The sequence below is a fragment of the Malania oleifera genome, chromosome 3 (assembly GCF_029873635.1).
Source record: "Malania oleifera isolate guangnan ecotype guangnan chromosome 3, ASM2987363v1, whole genome shotgun sequence".
NCBI classification, from domain to species: domain Eukaryota; kingdom Viridiplantae; phylum Streptophyta; class Magnoliopsida; order Santalales; family Ximeniaceae; genus Malania; species Malania oleifera.
This window is the reverse complement of record NC_080419.1, coordinates 121743584-121759650: the sequence shown is the minus strand read 5'-3', so window position 1 is coordinate 121759650 and position 16067 is coordinate 121743584. Positions and strand designations below refer to the sequence as shown.

At 34.3% G+C, this 16067-nt stretch overlaps 1 protein-coding gene across 1 annotated transcript in view; it reads right to left on the bottom strand.

Moving 5' to 3' along the window:
• Positions 1–1003: 1003 nt before the first annotated feature.
• The window catches only part of LOC131150497 (uncharacterized), a 34605-nt gene continuing 19541 nt past the window's right edge, over positions 1004–16067 (bottom strand). The window contains exons 9-13 of the mRNA XM_058101237.1: positions 10776–10838; positions 9900–9930; positions 6401–6447; positions 3802–3860; positions 1004–1493 (exon numbers count right to left, since the gene is read on the bottom strand). Of these exons, the coding sequence (XP_057957220.1) occupies positions 1259–1493; positions 3802–3860; positions 6401–6447; positions 9900–9930; positions 10776–10838 (435 nt within the window). The 3' untranslated portion in view covers positions 1004–1258. The remainder of the gene's footprint in view (positions 1494–3801; positions 3861–6400; positions 6448–9899; positions 9931–10775; positions 10839–16067) is intronic.

The following is a 16067-nucleotide window of genomic DNA, read 5'->3' as shown; positions in this document are numbered from 1 at the left end:
CTGTATTTTCTATTGATATAATGAAACTCTCTTTCTCCAGGGGATGTAAGTTGAATTTGACTGAACCACGTAATTCTGGTATTTCTTGTGATTGATTGCTTGTGCTTGTGTTTTGGACCATTCACAATCCCCAACATAATTGTCCTATGTTATAGCAATGCAAATGTCACTCTTAGGGAGCTTCAACAAATTGGGATGAACTCCTAAGATGATTTTCTTTTTTGGGGAGTACTCATTAGAAATCTTTAAGGGGATCCAGACAGGCACAATTTATCAGCACCGAAAAGCACAAAAAATACATTTCTATTTGAAGAGAATGTTGCTAATTTTGAAAGTTAAAACAAGATGATTTGCAACTCTGACAAAACTATGGTGCTTAATTCTTTCTAAAGAAATAACAAAATATATATATATATATATATATATATAAACTAAAGATAGTGCGGCAATTATATTTTGTAGAGAGCAGTTTCCCTTTATTAAATCACAAAATTTTACTACCTCTAAAAGAACATTTATTTTTTTGGATCATCAAATATCAATGTGAACAAACAATAATAATAATAATAATAATAAAATATTTTTTTATCCTTGTGACTCTCTCTCTCTCTCTGGCTTTTGCTACAAAATTCTATGGGTTTGTAGTTTTTGTGATGGCATTTTCCATACCAATGTTCATGTTTTGAAATTCTTGTTATGGTCTATTAAGGCAACCCAAAAAGATCTGTTACATGTTTTTTAAATTCTTGTTATGGTCTACTAAGGCAACCCAAAAAGATCTTCGGTGTCAAGATTGATTTATATTCAACCACTGATTCGCAAATTTCATTGACAACACAGTATCTTCCTAATAAAAGCCTTGAAAATTTTGAGCATTTTAGCAATGTCCCAAAATCAAGAAGATCAACAGAGAACAGCTCAGAAGTTTTTTTAAAACCAGCTTGCCTATGATTGAAGTGTTCGTAACGACTCACAAGCTGACATTCATTCAATCATAAAAAAGTTGGCAAAATTCCAGCATTCTGAGATTAATTTTACCACAAGTGTCGTCTCAAACTGCAAACTGCACACTGCAAACATTTCTACTCCTGCCAACTGGAATCAATAGTTCAGTGAGCAAAACTCGCGTTTTTCGACACCAAACGGTTGCATCTCATTTAAGTTACATAGCAATGTGTAGAGTTATGTTCTGTGGTTACACAATTGACCCAAGTGGCTCAAATTGAGATGATACACTGCAAGAGAAGAATCTTAAACCTCATGCTTCCGAGAGATCCACATTGTCATTGACAGGAACTGCCGATTCGGGAATTGGGTCTTTGAATTCCTCGATATCAGATGGTTGAGATTCATGTTTTGCAGCTGCCTGCAACACCCGGTTTTGAACATCTGCAGATGAAGGTGAAGTTGGGAGTCCGATGCCATTCGTTTCTAATTTCCCAGCTGCCCATGAAAATGCTTGAGCTCCGAGTCTAGCAGGAGCAAGCAACACCCTTCAAGAAACCACAAAAGTTATTTCATATCACCAGCATAATAAAAAATTGTAGGTACAATTCAAAAAACAGATTACACAAGCTTTCAAACAATTGTGTGAGAAAAGGATATGTGAATGACTTGCATTCAATAAGACAAACACAACCTAGACAGTGTCAAGAAAAGCATTTGGGTTCAATGATCTTCTTGACAAGAGATTCAAAATGGACTTGATCAGATTTTGAAGCTCTCTCTTCGACTAGTTGGTTCTTATTCAGTACAGTACTCTAAAGGAGACAATTTTGGCAAATTAGGAACCCAATTTCCCTTTAAAACATTAATTGGGAATTAGGCTGACAGTATTAAATTTACAAGAGCATAAAGTGGTTTCTTTTTTTGTAAATTAAGTATTTTCTAGGACGTATATACAACATAATTTTTTACCAACCAGAATACGTTGTATCACCACATATGGTCTCCATCAACAAAAGAGAAATTTGGTTAATATTACATTAATACTGTGTTTAATGATTAAGAAGATAATTATTTTCTGACATCATTCAGTCATGCTTTTATTTATTCTATCCTCAATTTTAAAAAGAGTGAGATGATAAGTTAATCTTTATAGTTTATACCATCAACTAAAATCTATTTTAGTTCTTATGCTTCAAAATAATACAATTTAGGAAAAAAGTATATATATTATTGGTTATGAAAAAAGTATATACATTATTTATAATTATTAAGCTAAATATGTACTAAAAGTCATAATTGATTCACAAATAGAACTTCTTGAATTTTTTTAAAATTCTAGGCTCCTAATAAATAATAATGACAAGTGTAATGCCAATTTTCAACATGTTATATATGTAAGGGAGAATCTCTAAGGGTGTATTTGGTGTTTCCATTTCTGTTTCTTCATAGTGAACAAACATATTATAAAAACGCGTTTGTTTCTATTGTTAGTTTTCTGTTTTCGTTGCTGGTTTTCAGCTGTTTGTCAAAAAACTGAAAACCAGGTTTTATGGTTTTCAATTGTTTTGACAACCTATTGCCAAATATTAAACTTATTCATTTTATACACTTTCAAAATTAAAATCAAAATTAAATGATCATATAAATTTAAATATAACTAAAATAAAAATATACATATATTTTTAAAAAGTATACTAAATGATCATATAAATTTAAATATAACTAAAAGAAAAATATACATATATTTTAAAAAATAATAATAAAGCCAATTACAAAATACTTTTACTATTTTTCAATTGTCATGTCTAATAAAATTTTTATTGTAAAGTAAATTTTGAAAGTAGAACAATTAAGTAAAATAGTTAAAATAAATTTTATTTTTATTATAGCAATTTTTTTAATGTGTATTATTTGTAATTTTATTATTTTAATTATATTTTTATAATATTTTACTTAAAGATGAAAATGAGCATTTTTTTAATTAAAATTTTAATTTGTATTAGTTTTATAAATGTTAACCAAACAAGTTTCCGGTTTTTAGTTTTGTTTCTAGTTTTTGGTTTTCGTTTCTAGTTTTCAATTCTGGTTTTTCATTTTTCTAATTTTTGACAATGATAGCAAACGACCCCTAACATTTTAAGATTTAATTACAATGACTAAAATAATTGCATAAAATTAGTAAGTACAAGTCCCTAATTGTACTAACTACTAATTAAAAGTATAGGGATTAAAATAAGTTTCACTTATTAGTATAGGGATTAACTTGCGAATTTCACTCTTTAAAAAACTCAATCTCAAAAGAACTTTATTGCAAGAAAAAAATTGGGGCTTCCACATTCTCGCATACACATATGCAGCAACTGTACACATATGCATGCAGAATTTTGGAACTCAAAGCTACCCTGAGTTCAAGGATAAATACATTAAAATGTAAAATTTTAAATAATCATATCCCTTATCTATTTTCTGTTCGCCAAGTCATATTTCAGAATCCATTGAATTAAAACAGTGACCAGAGCTGGAGCTCAAATTTTAATACAAGAGGAGGCCAAGGTACCTACAATTCAATTATCTTAGCATTAATAACTGCACATAAAATACAGTGTTTATTTAATACTTGAAATACAGCCCCAATCATTTTTATCTGAGAACCAAGAGGCAAGTAATAGACCGTATGTTTGGAGATCTAGCTTGCCTCTCCACAAACAGAGTGGCGAAGTGTGCATGAATAAGTGATTTATGGTCAGAATTTTCGTCTCATAATGCAATGCACATATTTTTTTCAGCCAAAAAATAATGAAAAATAAAAAAATTGCCTGTACAAAAATATGCATATAAGCAGGAAGGCTTTACCTCAAATCTTGTTTAAAATCTTCGGAGTTCTCATAGGAAGACAACCTCCTGTATATAGTCTGGAGAAAAGTTGCACAATGAACAAAGGCAATTGGGACAAATCAAAATAGACTGAAAATAAGAGAACTATCTGAAAGAAGTTTAATCACATCACTAATCATGCAATAATTTTAGGAAAGGAAAGGTGTCAAGCATCTGATTCTCAACCAGAAAGATGGGCATTAACAGTACTAGTCGATAATAATGGATTGTGGAAGTTTATTAGAAGACAGAACATCATCAGGCCATGTGGAGCAGTCCACCAAGAATTTTTGTGCCCAAATTCAATGCAATACAATATTCAAACTATCTGCTTTGAATACCCTTTTTTTCCCAGCACATCTTTAAAAAAGGGCTCTCCCATGTCAGGAGAAAGATAAGTAAAATCAATATATAAAAAACTATTGCCTCATTCTGGTTTCCGAAGCAGGACCAGCAATGTTTTCAATACCTCTATCCAACTTGCTACACAATTGTGCAACATAAAACATTCTTTTAGTCAATTGTCTTCACTCTTCATCAGGTTTCTTGCCCAGGGAACTACGAACCAAGGATATTGATACAAGGATATGTGACACATATTGGGAAATGTAAATACATATATTCTTAAAAATTGTGAATATTTCCGTGCGGATACGTTTTTGGTTTTATATATATATATTTACGTATGCAAATCAACATTTTACCATGTTCTATCTAAAACAAGGATAACAAGCATCAAAAGGCTTAGATAAAATATGAAAATTAATACGAGTACCAGGATCTAAAGGATGTTATATTACTTTGTCATACCTAGTGTCGATTTCTTCAAGTATTAAGCAATTTAGAAATGAAGTTGTTTCACATAACGAAAAAAAAAAGGATGCGATGAGTTCAAACATTGGATTTAGAATTGCTTGAAATTTAATACTATTTTGTATTGTGTATGTCCAAACCCACACAATTCCAAATCTAAGGTTTGAACTCCATACTCCCAAACACACAGTATTGTTGTATTGTCAATGTCAAACCATATAAATATAAGTATCGATATGTTGTGGACATGTCAAAATACGTTTTAGAAGTAGTTGGCATGTATTCAAGGAGTAACAATACAAATACAAGTGGCCCCCTAGCAGTATCCATGCTTCATACCCATGGAAAATTGAGGATCAAGACAACATGCAAAGGAGGTTTTTTTTCCTCTCTTATTTTTTTTTTTTTTTTTTTTTTTGGTAGGGGTTTTGGGAGGAGGGGAGGGGAATTTTCAGAAGTGTTCTTAGGCACAAATAAATTGTGTGATGAAGGTTCGAAGTCTAAGCCACTGGTTTGGAGAAGGAGTCTGCTTCGAGGAGGGAATTCAAAATCAGTGCGCATGGGTCTGTCCACTTGTAGAAAAGGAAAACTGTTTTAGTTTCCATTTCCAGTTTTCTAAAAGAAAATTATCAAGATGCCGCATTGCTTTCCAGTTTTGCAACATCTGTATGGGAAAGTTGGGCTGGAAACCATAATGGCATTTTTGTAATCATTTGGAAAACAAAAAATAGAAAATGAAAACCATTTTTCAGATTTGGAAAGAAACATGGAAAATACAACAATGACACTATTTGATTTATATTTGGAATAGGAAAAAGTGAGGTCAGACTTAAAATGGTGCTTCACCAACTGCAAGCAAATTCCATGGACAGTTAACAATTTTTTCATTTTCTTGCCTTCATAGACTCCTGTATATTCAGGATACTCCTGTCTTTTCTTCAGCCAAGTAAACACAATTCTATTTCTTAGAATTTTCAGTTTAGAAATCTTAAAGATAATGAAGTGGAGGAGGTTGCTCATTTAACAGTGGTTCTTGATTCCCTCACTCATGCCAGATCCAATGTGAGGATCTGGAAGAGGATAACTATGGTATTTTCTCCAGTAAATGCATTTTTTGAAAGCCTCCTATTTCTTACTCTCTTTTTTTTCGTATGGGCAGATTATTTGGCAAGGAAAGATTCCACAAAAGCTAAAGATTTTACCTAAAATGTGATTCTTAAGAGATATAATATTGATGATCTGTCACAAGTGAGGAGATCCCAATTCCTACAAGATTTTTAGTGCTGGCGAGTGATGGTTAAGTCTTCACAAGAGTACAATGATCAACTCTTTCTTCATTGCAAGGGTTCTAGGCATGGAGCACTCTGTTTCGCATTAACGGTGAATGAGGATATGTCCAACTAATATGTAACATTTATTTATGAGGATAGATTTTTAGGTTTAAAAGAAGGTGGCACGATGATCTTAATTAGATTTTGGCCCTTTCTTTGGTGCTCTTGGGGATCTTTCCTTGGGTGTTTTGTAGTGTTACTGGAAGCTGGCGGAGCTGTTCTGACGTAAATTTAGTTTTCTTTCTTCTGTTTTCTTAGAGAGGATGGCTTGTTCTTCCCTTTGTATTTTTTTTTCAATTAATCTTCTTTTTCTACGTATAAAATGGACTGTATACAACTCGTAAGCCTTCCATCTAGAAATTTGAAAACAATCATAAATTTGTAAATGTTGCAGTAATACAAGATTGACAATATTAATGGGAGAAAACAGTTACCAGACCAAGGCCAACAATGCCAATAAATTGTAGCGTAATCTCCCACTCTGAAACCATATCATTTGTGCTTAGTTAGAGAAGGAACAAGCAAAAAAATACTGTAGACATAGAGAAATTTTGGGAAATCTAAAAATATATCAGTTGTACTAAAAAAAAAATCCACAAAGAATCTAGAGAGGATATATGCTTCTAATAAGTATAAGCTTAATTCAACAAGTTCAAGGGCACTGATGTAAACTTAAATTTTCAACCTCTACCCCTACTCTCTCTATACATAAACACATGTATGTGCCAACTTACATATGTGATATGTGCAAGTTTACAATTTTAGAAAAGAAGAATCAATCAACTCAATCTACTTCCCCATCACAAAACATGTACTCCACTAATGCCATGGCTAAAATCTTAATTGCAGTTGTGGTTGTAATTGAAGGCACAATCATTGTACAATGGTTGTTGCCATTGCAAATATTACCTGGTTTTCAATTGTGAGACCATGAATTCAGTTTTCAGATCAATAATTTGGTAAAAATCATGCACATATGCCTATTTTAACCCATTAATATGCTGTAGTAATATTTTAAATACTTTTTGATAAACTTTAATCGAACTATATAGAACATTTACCAAGAGCATCCAATGTGGCGTTAGTTTTTTAGCTAAAGGTTGATCAGAAAAAACTAAGCAGACTTTACAATTCATAACTCTTCTGTGCATAAGAACAATAAAAATTAAAAAATCACAAAACATGATAGAAATAATTAAACCAATTCATGCGAGCACATAAATCAAAATCAAGGCTTTTGTTTACAGAGATAAAAATAATACACTTATTAAAATCCAACAAATTAAATTCAGCTTAACATTAAAAAACACAGCATTAAAATAATTTACAATGAACAAATAGTTCTCTAATCCAACTGAGAAAATACAGTGTTGCTTGAACCCCAGTAATCAAAGTAATATAAACGCATAATATATAGATTTCAATACAGAATCTAAAGTAGTAGATACATAAAATTTGACATATTAAAATAAATATTATATTAATAAAGCTACATTATTATACAATTTACTAAATTCAAGCACATCAAACCAAAATGAACCCCACCCCAAATGCAACAGTGAGGGTACACAGGCACGCACATGCACAAGCACGCATGATTTAATAAAAAATTAACCACTAATCTAAGCTCCAATCCCTTTTTTTGGCAGAAGGTAAGACCCAACCCCAACTTTTAACACGGAAAGGGAATATATTTGGCTTGTAAATATAATTTTTAACCTTAATTAACCAGAAGTTGAATTAAAAATTGTATAAAACAATGATAATTTAACATGTATCTGAGCTAGTCACCAAGAGGTCCTGGGTTCTTGTCTTGTTGCCTGTGTTTAGTGTGTGGTGTTTAAAAAATTATTGTACTCCTCTATCAGGGGTGTTACTTATCATGTATTTATCTCTCCACATGCTGTTGGGCTGCAGGGTACTGTTAAGGCTTGATATACATTTTTGGCCCACAACCTAATAACTTAAGCTTTCAGGTAATGTGGTAATCTTAAAAAAAAAAAAAATCTTAAACCTTCAAGCACTTCAATCTCAATTTCAAGTTTCACCTCTTGAATCTTGATCATTTCATAGAAAGCAAGATAAGTTTTACTTAGAACTAAGCTCGTATTTTAAATTAAATCAAAAAATGGGGCTGCAAAGGCTTTTTTATGCTACTCGCAGCCTCTATGGGGCTCTTACGGTGTAAAAGCTATTTCCAGTCTTTTAAATAGACAATAACGACCATTAATGGCTAAGAATCAAGAGACCCCAATATTTTGTTTTCAAATAGAAGACCCCAAAATGACAAATTCTATCAAACCATAAAGTCACTACTTCCGTCACCATAACTGCTACGGGAAACCATCGCAATTGGCCCAAAACTCAGCGGACCTCATATTATGGCTTTTAAATCATTGCACAAAATGTTATTTCCTTTTTCATTTATCATCACTTATGTGACCATAAATGCTATTGGAAACACGAACTCAGAAAATAGCATCCTATAAACCAATACAACCATGTAAATGAGCAAAGGTTGCACCAATGCACAAGGCTTCCACACCATACAGAGGGTCCAGGTAGGGCATGACGCATGCAGCCTTACCTCCACACTTGGAGAGGCTCTTTTAGTAAGTTGGACCTATGATCTTGATGTTTGTTCTAAAGCATTTACAATTAAGCCAAGGCTCGTCCTCCAACACGAGACCCAATAGAAACCAAAAATTCAAAAAATAAATGAAATAATACCAAAAAGACTATCTTTCAAATTTTCATAAAATATAACAATAAAATATTTATCATGAACTCACTTGCTAAAAAATAATGGAGGAAAAACAAAGGGACCATTAGCAATATAAGAATGTATTATATTGAAATTTAACAATTATTAAATAACTTTGAACATCAAAATCAATTAAATTAATTCTAACTGCTAATTATGACTTTAAAACTCAAAGAAAGATTTACTAAATAAATCAAACGAAAATATGATCAAGGATTTTGAAAAATAAACTAAATAAATTCTAACAAATATTTTCTATACTCCACCGCTTTATGCATTTTTTTTTTTTTTTTTTTTAAGTGCATGAAACTCAAGATAACCAATATTCCTCGATCTGAGTTAAGAGATCTAGGCTCCATTTGTTTCCCAAATAATGAAAAACAAGCCATAACTTCTACCAATAAATTACTATATCTTACATATTTTTATACTCCTGTAGCTTTATTTAGCAAACAGAAGTTGTTTTATGACTCAAGCCTCATAATTAAGTATCAAAAGAAATTTGCATGCCATGCTGCTAGTGTCTGTGTGTATGGGTGTGCCTGAGTGCACATGGGCAGGCGGGCGGGCGCGGCCATGCACTAGTGCATGCTTGCATTAAAAACTACCAGGAGCAGGATCTTTTGTACATTTACATTTGTGAAAATCATTTATCTAAACCCAACAATACCCTAGTTCTTCCATTTCTTCTTATAGTTTTTTTTTCCACTAAAGTAAGTAATTCTTACCTCAAGTCTGTGTGTACAGGCGCCTCAATCATTTTTTTTCCCAAAATTAAGAATTTATCCTACAACACCCCTTTAGATGCCTTCACCACCAGACCAAGACAGTTTTTGGCACATCTAACAACAAACAGCGAATATTCTTCATCATGCACCAAATTTTCCACCAATGGTGGAAATTTTGAAATTTAGAAATCACATGGAAATTGTTGCTAATATGTTCGGCCACACATCAATTACCATGTCTGTTTTTATATTTAAGTTTTAACCCTCATCCTAACTGTCAGCTTGCCACAGTAAAAAATAAATAAATAACATCATAATGTAATCCTAGCACATGTGACATACTAGGACATTTACATGGAATAAAAAAAATGGCATAAAAGTTCATATAATGTCTCATTTATTGTCACAAATAGTAGATCTTAAGGAAGAAAATGCACAAACCTAATAATGCATATACAGCTGCAATGAAGCCCTGTCCATAAGTAATGACATTTATTAGTGAGAAATGCACTGAAAATTGCACTAATAAAATAATTTCCAAATGAGATGCACAAGAAAGCTCTTAAAGTTTTTTACATACTAAAAACCCCCCCCCCCCCCCCCCAAAAAAAAAAAATAAACACATTTTTTATAAATGAAGAATTTTAGTGAAGAAAAGAGAAAGAAAAATTAAATAATATAAAAAAAGGAGGATAAGACATCTTCATACTCGCTAAAAAAAAAAGAAGTTCAAAAAAGAAGAATAAGAGACCAATACAGCAAAGCTTTCCAATCAAACAGTAAACATAAGACATGCTCCTTTAAAAGCTTTGGAAGCAGAAACCTATAAGGAAGCACGAAAAGCAATCTTCTCAGAAAGCAGACACTCTCCAACCACACATATCCCCCAAACAAAAAGATGATAAATGAAGATCCATTGACATAATTTTAAGCATACAAAACGGAGAATCCTGCAAATTTGCACTAAAATCAAAATTCAGCACCTTGATCATAGCAAGGCACTAAGGCATAATTTGGACCATATACAATGATGTTTGATGGAAAAGATAAGATAGCCATAAGCATCAGCATCATCCCAACCACCTGTTTTGGTAGATGGATGAAGCCTCTAAAGTCCAGATGGTGTGATTCCAAGTTCCAAATCTTCTACGTGTATATCGGAAGCAGATAAAATATAGAAGAATATAATCTCTGATCTCATTCTGTTCATCCTTCAGGACTCAAATAACCCTTCACAGACTAACTGATGATTTTAGGAGAACAAGAGGCTTAAATGATTGATAAAGACTATTTCCATACAAGTGAATTAAGTCTTACCACACCATACCCAAGCAGTTTCAGAGGTGTAGGACTGATATCCTCCAGGATTGCCTCAGCTTCCTGAAACAATCCGAAATTTGCTTTAGTCCAATCTGGTATCAGAGAAAGCTAGCTCTGGTAGTAATATTACACATATTAAAACCATAAACTGGATGGAATTATGTTTTAGCAGAATGAGGCAAGGACCACAAAGCCACCGTATAAAAACAGATGCAATGCAGTTCAACATATGCAAGAGATAGTTCATGGCTTCGTGCCTATGACGGTGATGTATTTTTCTTCCTGGATTTTGAGGTGATCACAGGATGCAGCTAAATTTACAAATATTTGTCAAGTTTATAGATATGGGCTTACTGAAACTTGTTGTAGGATTATTAGCACTCTACCAAGCTATGTATTCAAGCCAGGTTTCCATAACTGAAAATTTTAAAAGAAGATTTTCAATATAAACCATGAAAAAGTTCTTGGAACTCTCTAACAGTTAAACCCAACATTGGACATGTTTCTGGATATATGGCCTAGATTTAACCATTTCTTCCTTTTCTTAACTCAATGAAAAAATACACATTCCACTGAAAAAATACTGAAATCATAAACATTCGGCTAAAATATTTACTCTAATCATATATCCGTAGCCTATGGGCTATTGACTTGTGTAATCGTTATGATTGTTGCGAAGATTTATTTTATCAAACAGTTTAACAAACTGTTTTAGACAGTTCTTGAAGAAATTAGGTAAGGAAGCACTGCATACAGGTAACGGGAGAGAAGTAAAGAGGGGGCCAAGAGGTTGATTGGGCAATCCTTAGGAGCTTTTGTTGTGGACAGTGGCCTTTGTCATATCCAGGAGCCCGGAAACCCTTGGCCTGTATGCTTTTGGGATTTGGTGATCAATGAGGTGTCTAAACATCTAGATGAGGGGAACAGTGCGCTCTTCTCTTTCAGAGGTCACAGTACTTTAACTCAAGCATGTCTTTCTTAGATCCCTTTGTATTTACTTTCCTCCTTTAAGATTCTGATGGAGGTGGCTCAAAATCTTAAGAGAATTATCCAGAATTTTCTTTGGTCAGGGATGCGTGAGAAGAGAGACCATCTTGCAAGCTGGAAGCTAGTTGCTGAGCCTTACGCAGGTGGTGGTTTGGATCTTGGTAATTTGGTGTCTAAAGACATCTCTTTTGTGGGTAAATTGTTATGATAGTTTCCTTTGGAAACTAATTCTCTAAGGCATAGGGTTATCAAAAGTAAATTTGGTTCACAATAGACTGGATGGAACGCTAATAGTATAGCTATAGTAAGGCATGTAAGTCCAAGGAAATTCATTTCACAGTCAACTTCTTTCTTCTTCCCTTAAATCAAGTATAAAGTGGGTGATGGGACAGTCTTTCTCTATTAATATACTTCATATTTTTTTATTAAATAAAAAATGGCAGGATAGAGTTTGGTTTTGGAAGGAAATTTGGCTTGGGGATGTGTGCCTTTCTGTTGCTTTTTGTTCCATTTTTCATCTCTCTTTGCCTCCTAATGCTCCTATTTCTTCTTTTCTTGCTTTGGAAGGCTCTGAGGTTTCTTGGGATTTTCAGTTTCATTGCAATCCTTTTGATAAGGAGCTGGAGGAGCTTGCTTCCCTTCTGAGATTGCTTGATTCTTTTTGCTATTCTCATTGTGGAGATAGTATGATATGGGGGTTGGATAATTCAAGTGTTTTCTCTTGCAAATCATTCTATACTAAACAGGTCTTTTCATTGTTTTACTCATGCCAATAGATTGTGGAGAGCTAAAATTCCTGCAAAGGTAAAGGCTTTTGTTTGGATTTCCATTCTCAATAGTTTCGTTGCAGCCTTGCAGGTTCAAAGACCAAACATGGCATTATCTCTAGATATATGGATCTTGTGCCAGGGTAGCAATGAGGATCAAGCTCATTTATTTTTGGGAGAATGTTGGGGAGTCCCTATTCTTTGGAGGATTACTTGATGATTGATTTTAGAGGTTTTGGAAGCTGTAAAAGCATCAGGATTTTGAGATGCTGTTTTCTTGTGCTTTTATATGGGTTATCTAGCTGGAGAGAAATGTCCAGATTTTTTTAGATCATGGTTCATTCATTGAGGTGCTTTGGGATAGGACTGTGTTTTTTGCATCCTTGTGGGCCTATTCTATAGGGTGTTTTGGCAATATGGATTGTTCTGACTTCCAACGGGATTGGCTTCCTATATTGTCCTCATCTTGCATCTCTTCATGTACTCTTCATTTTCTTTTTTGTTTTTTTTAAGGAATCCTCATCCTCCATTCTTTTTCTATCAAAGAAAAATGGAATGACAAGGGTCCATCTAGGAAATCAATATGACCTTTTAAAAGCAGTGACTCATCAAGAAAACAGACGAAAAAATGAACTATACCCTAAATAAACTGTTGAAGATCTACCACATATGGAAAGCTACCATTCTCAACAATCCTAAATATAGAGTGTGCTGAGAATCACAATTAGTATGTCCTAAATTAGACTTCCCTTATTAGCTATAATTTCCTAGAATTAATTGTATAGAGTGTGAGTTGATTTCTTTCTATTTATAGGCACCTGACTTTATGCATGAAGGCAGCAGTATGTAATGTCATTATACAAAACATAATACAAAAAGTCATTCATTAGTTTTTTCTACTTGGTATCAGAGCCAAAGATTCTTAAAACCCTAGCCTCACAGTCCTGAAAACACCCTAGCTGCAAATTCCATCCCTTGAAAAACCCTAGCCACCATCAGCTTCTCAAGCACACAGACTCAGGCCAAGAAAGAGGTTCAGCTGCCACCTATCAGGCCGAGAAAGAAGTCCAGCCACAAGGTTCAGCTGCCACCCTCTCAGGCTTAGAAATAAGTTCAGCCGCCACCCCCTTCTCAAGCAAAACCCTAGCTGCCGCACATCCCTACCCACCTGCAACCAGAAACCTCACAAATCACCATGTCTGTTGACAGTAAACATCTTGTGTCAGCAATGCAAATCAACAGCCAGCATGATCAATCCAACCTCCCAATGGTGTTTGAGAAGCTGAATTCCACCAATTATGTCAATTGGGCAAAATCAGTCAAGATGACCATCAGAGGGCAGAGCAAGTTGGGATATCTAGATGGCTCTAAGAAACGGCCAGAAGAAGATGAAGCTGCAGCAGAGAGATGGGAAGATGAGAACTCACAGGTGTTGGCTTGGCTGATCAACACTAAGCAGCCAAACATTGGGAGTAACTACCTATTCATGGAGAAGGCAAGCGATCTATGGGCAGCCGTGAAAGAGGAATTTTCAAGTGGAGGTAATGATGGTTCAATGTATGAGTTGGAGAATCAGATCCGAGACACTAAACAAGGTGATTCCAATGTTAACTCCTATTTCAGTACTCTAAAGCAATTATGGATGGAATTGGATTATTATCAAAATTTAGAACTTGAGAATACACATGTGCCAATTAGAGTTACTGTAGAGACCCGAACCAAGAAAATAAGGAAATTAAATAAGAAAGGAAAAGGGGATTTCAGCAAGCTTCATCGACAAACTCCATGTTCTCATCGACGAAGGTCCTTCTAAGGCTCGTCGCCGAAATTCAGAGCTTCGTCGTCGAAGAGATCCAGAACATCCGAAAAATATCAGGCTTAGGGTTCGCCGATGAACAGCTGGTTCGTCGACGAAGGCGTCATTTCGTCGACGAATTTGACCGAGTCAGGGGTCTATAAATAAATTTTCAATTGCTTCATGGTTAAGAAATCAAAATATCTCTCTCTCTCTCTCTAGAACCTGCGCCCACTCTCTCTCTCTTTTCGATCTTTCACCGTTCGTTGCTCGTTTCAACGATCAGAAGCTACCACGAGGATCAGTGAGCGAATATCTACAAGTCTAGCGAAGTGGATTCTTGATCTCGAGAAAAAGCTAGAGTTCAGTTTTCGAGCGTCTCGGGTGTTTTTCAGGAAATAGGTAAGGAGATTATATTATGTCAATTATGTTTATGAATTCTAATGAAATGAAATGTTAAAACGGATTTTAGATAAACAGTTACGGCTTTTCTAGGGTTTCCGGGCCTAGGGTTTGGTTAACCGACTATATTTTCAAAACCAACCGTTTAAATTTAAGTATGATATTTTTAAAGTATAATATTGGTTTTTCTGAACGTTTTCACTGGTTGAAAAGGGGGTATTTGAAATCATAGACTTGTTTTAAAACCAATAAAAGACGGTAGGGTTGATTATCTCCATTTTTTCAGTATTTAGCTATATATCTATATTTAATAAAATAATAACCTGGAGATATTCATACCCCAGTTTTAGTAGCAGTATGTTCTCAAGCAGATGAGTTACGTAAGAGTTACCAGATGAAAATTGTGTGGCATGAGTATAGTTTTTTTTTAATTGGCATTAAATGAGCAGGTTTTGTGTAATACTGAATTGTAACGGCTATAAGCTAAGATGAGAGATATGATGGCTATATGCCAAGAGATGAGATGAGATGAGATGTGACGGCTAAATGTCGAGTTTATGATACGCCGGTTTTTACCGACTCAGTATCGAGCAGATGTTTTCACAGAGTTATGTATAGAGTATATTATATTACAGTTTTATGAAATGAATGATGATTACAGTTTTATATGATATACATTGTCATATATGATAGTAGAGTCCTGTTATGATGATCTCATGGTTAGAGCACGGTACCGTAGCTATATGTATGTAGGGGTGCAATCACACGGCTCAAATATAGTGTGGATGGGAAAGGCAACTGGTGGCCTGGGTAAAGTACTCCCCGAATGAGTGATTCTGGAGCCTCACTTTATGTTTGACTTAGCATTAGTCGGCCGGCTATTTGTTAGGTCCAGCCTTTGAGCCGCACAACCCATCATAAGGGGAAGCATGTCGCACGTGTATGTGATGGCGTGACGACGCTAGTCCTATAAACCAAGTTGTATCTTTTAGGCATATATGGGCATATTTACTACAGAAAGGGCTATATTGAACCAGCAGTATGTATTTTCAGATTATAGAGCAGTACAGATTTTAAAATATCAATTAAATGTATTTAAATGTTAGCAATATATGTACAAACGAAATCTCATGCTAGCCACACACTGATGATAATATAATCCGTCTTACTGAAAGGTGTCCCACCATAGCATACAAATGTTGTTTTAGGTCCTCTGAGGGATCAAGCCTAGCCTGTTTCCAGGCAAAGTTAGATAGTAGACAGTCCTTGTCAGAGCTAGTGAGATTTTATGCAGTCTCTGCCTTCTGGGGATTGTAATATATATAACAGATTATGTTT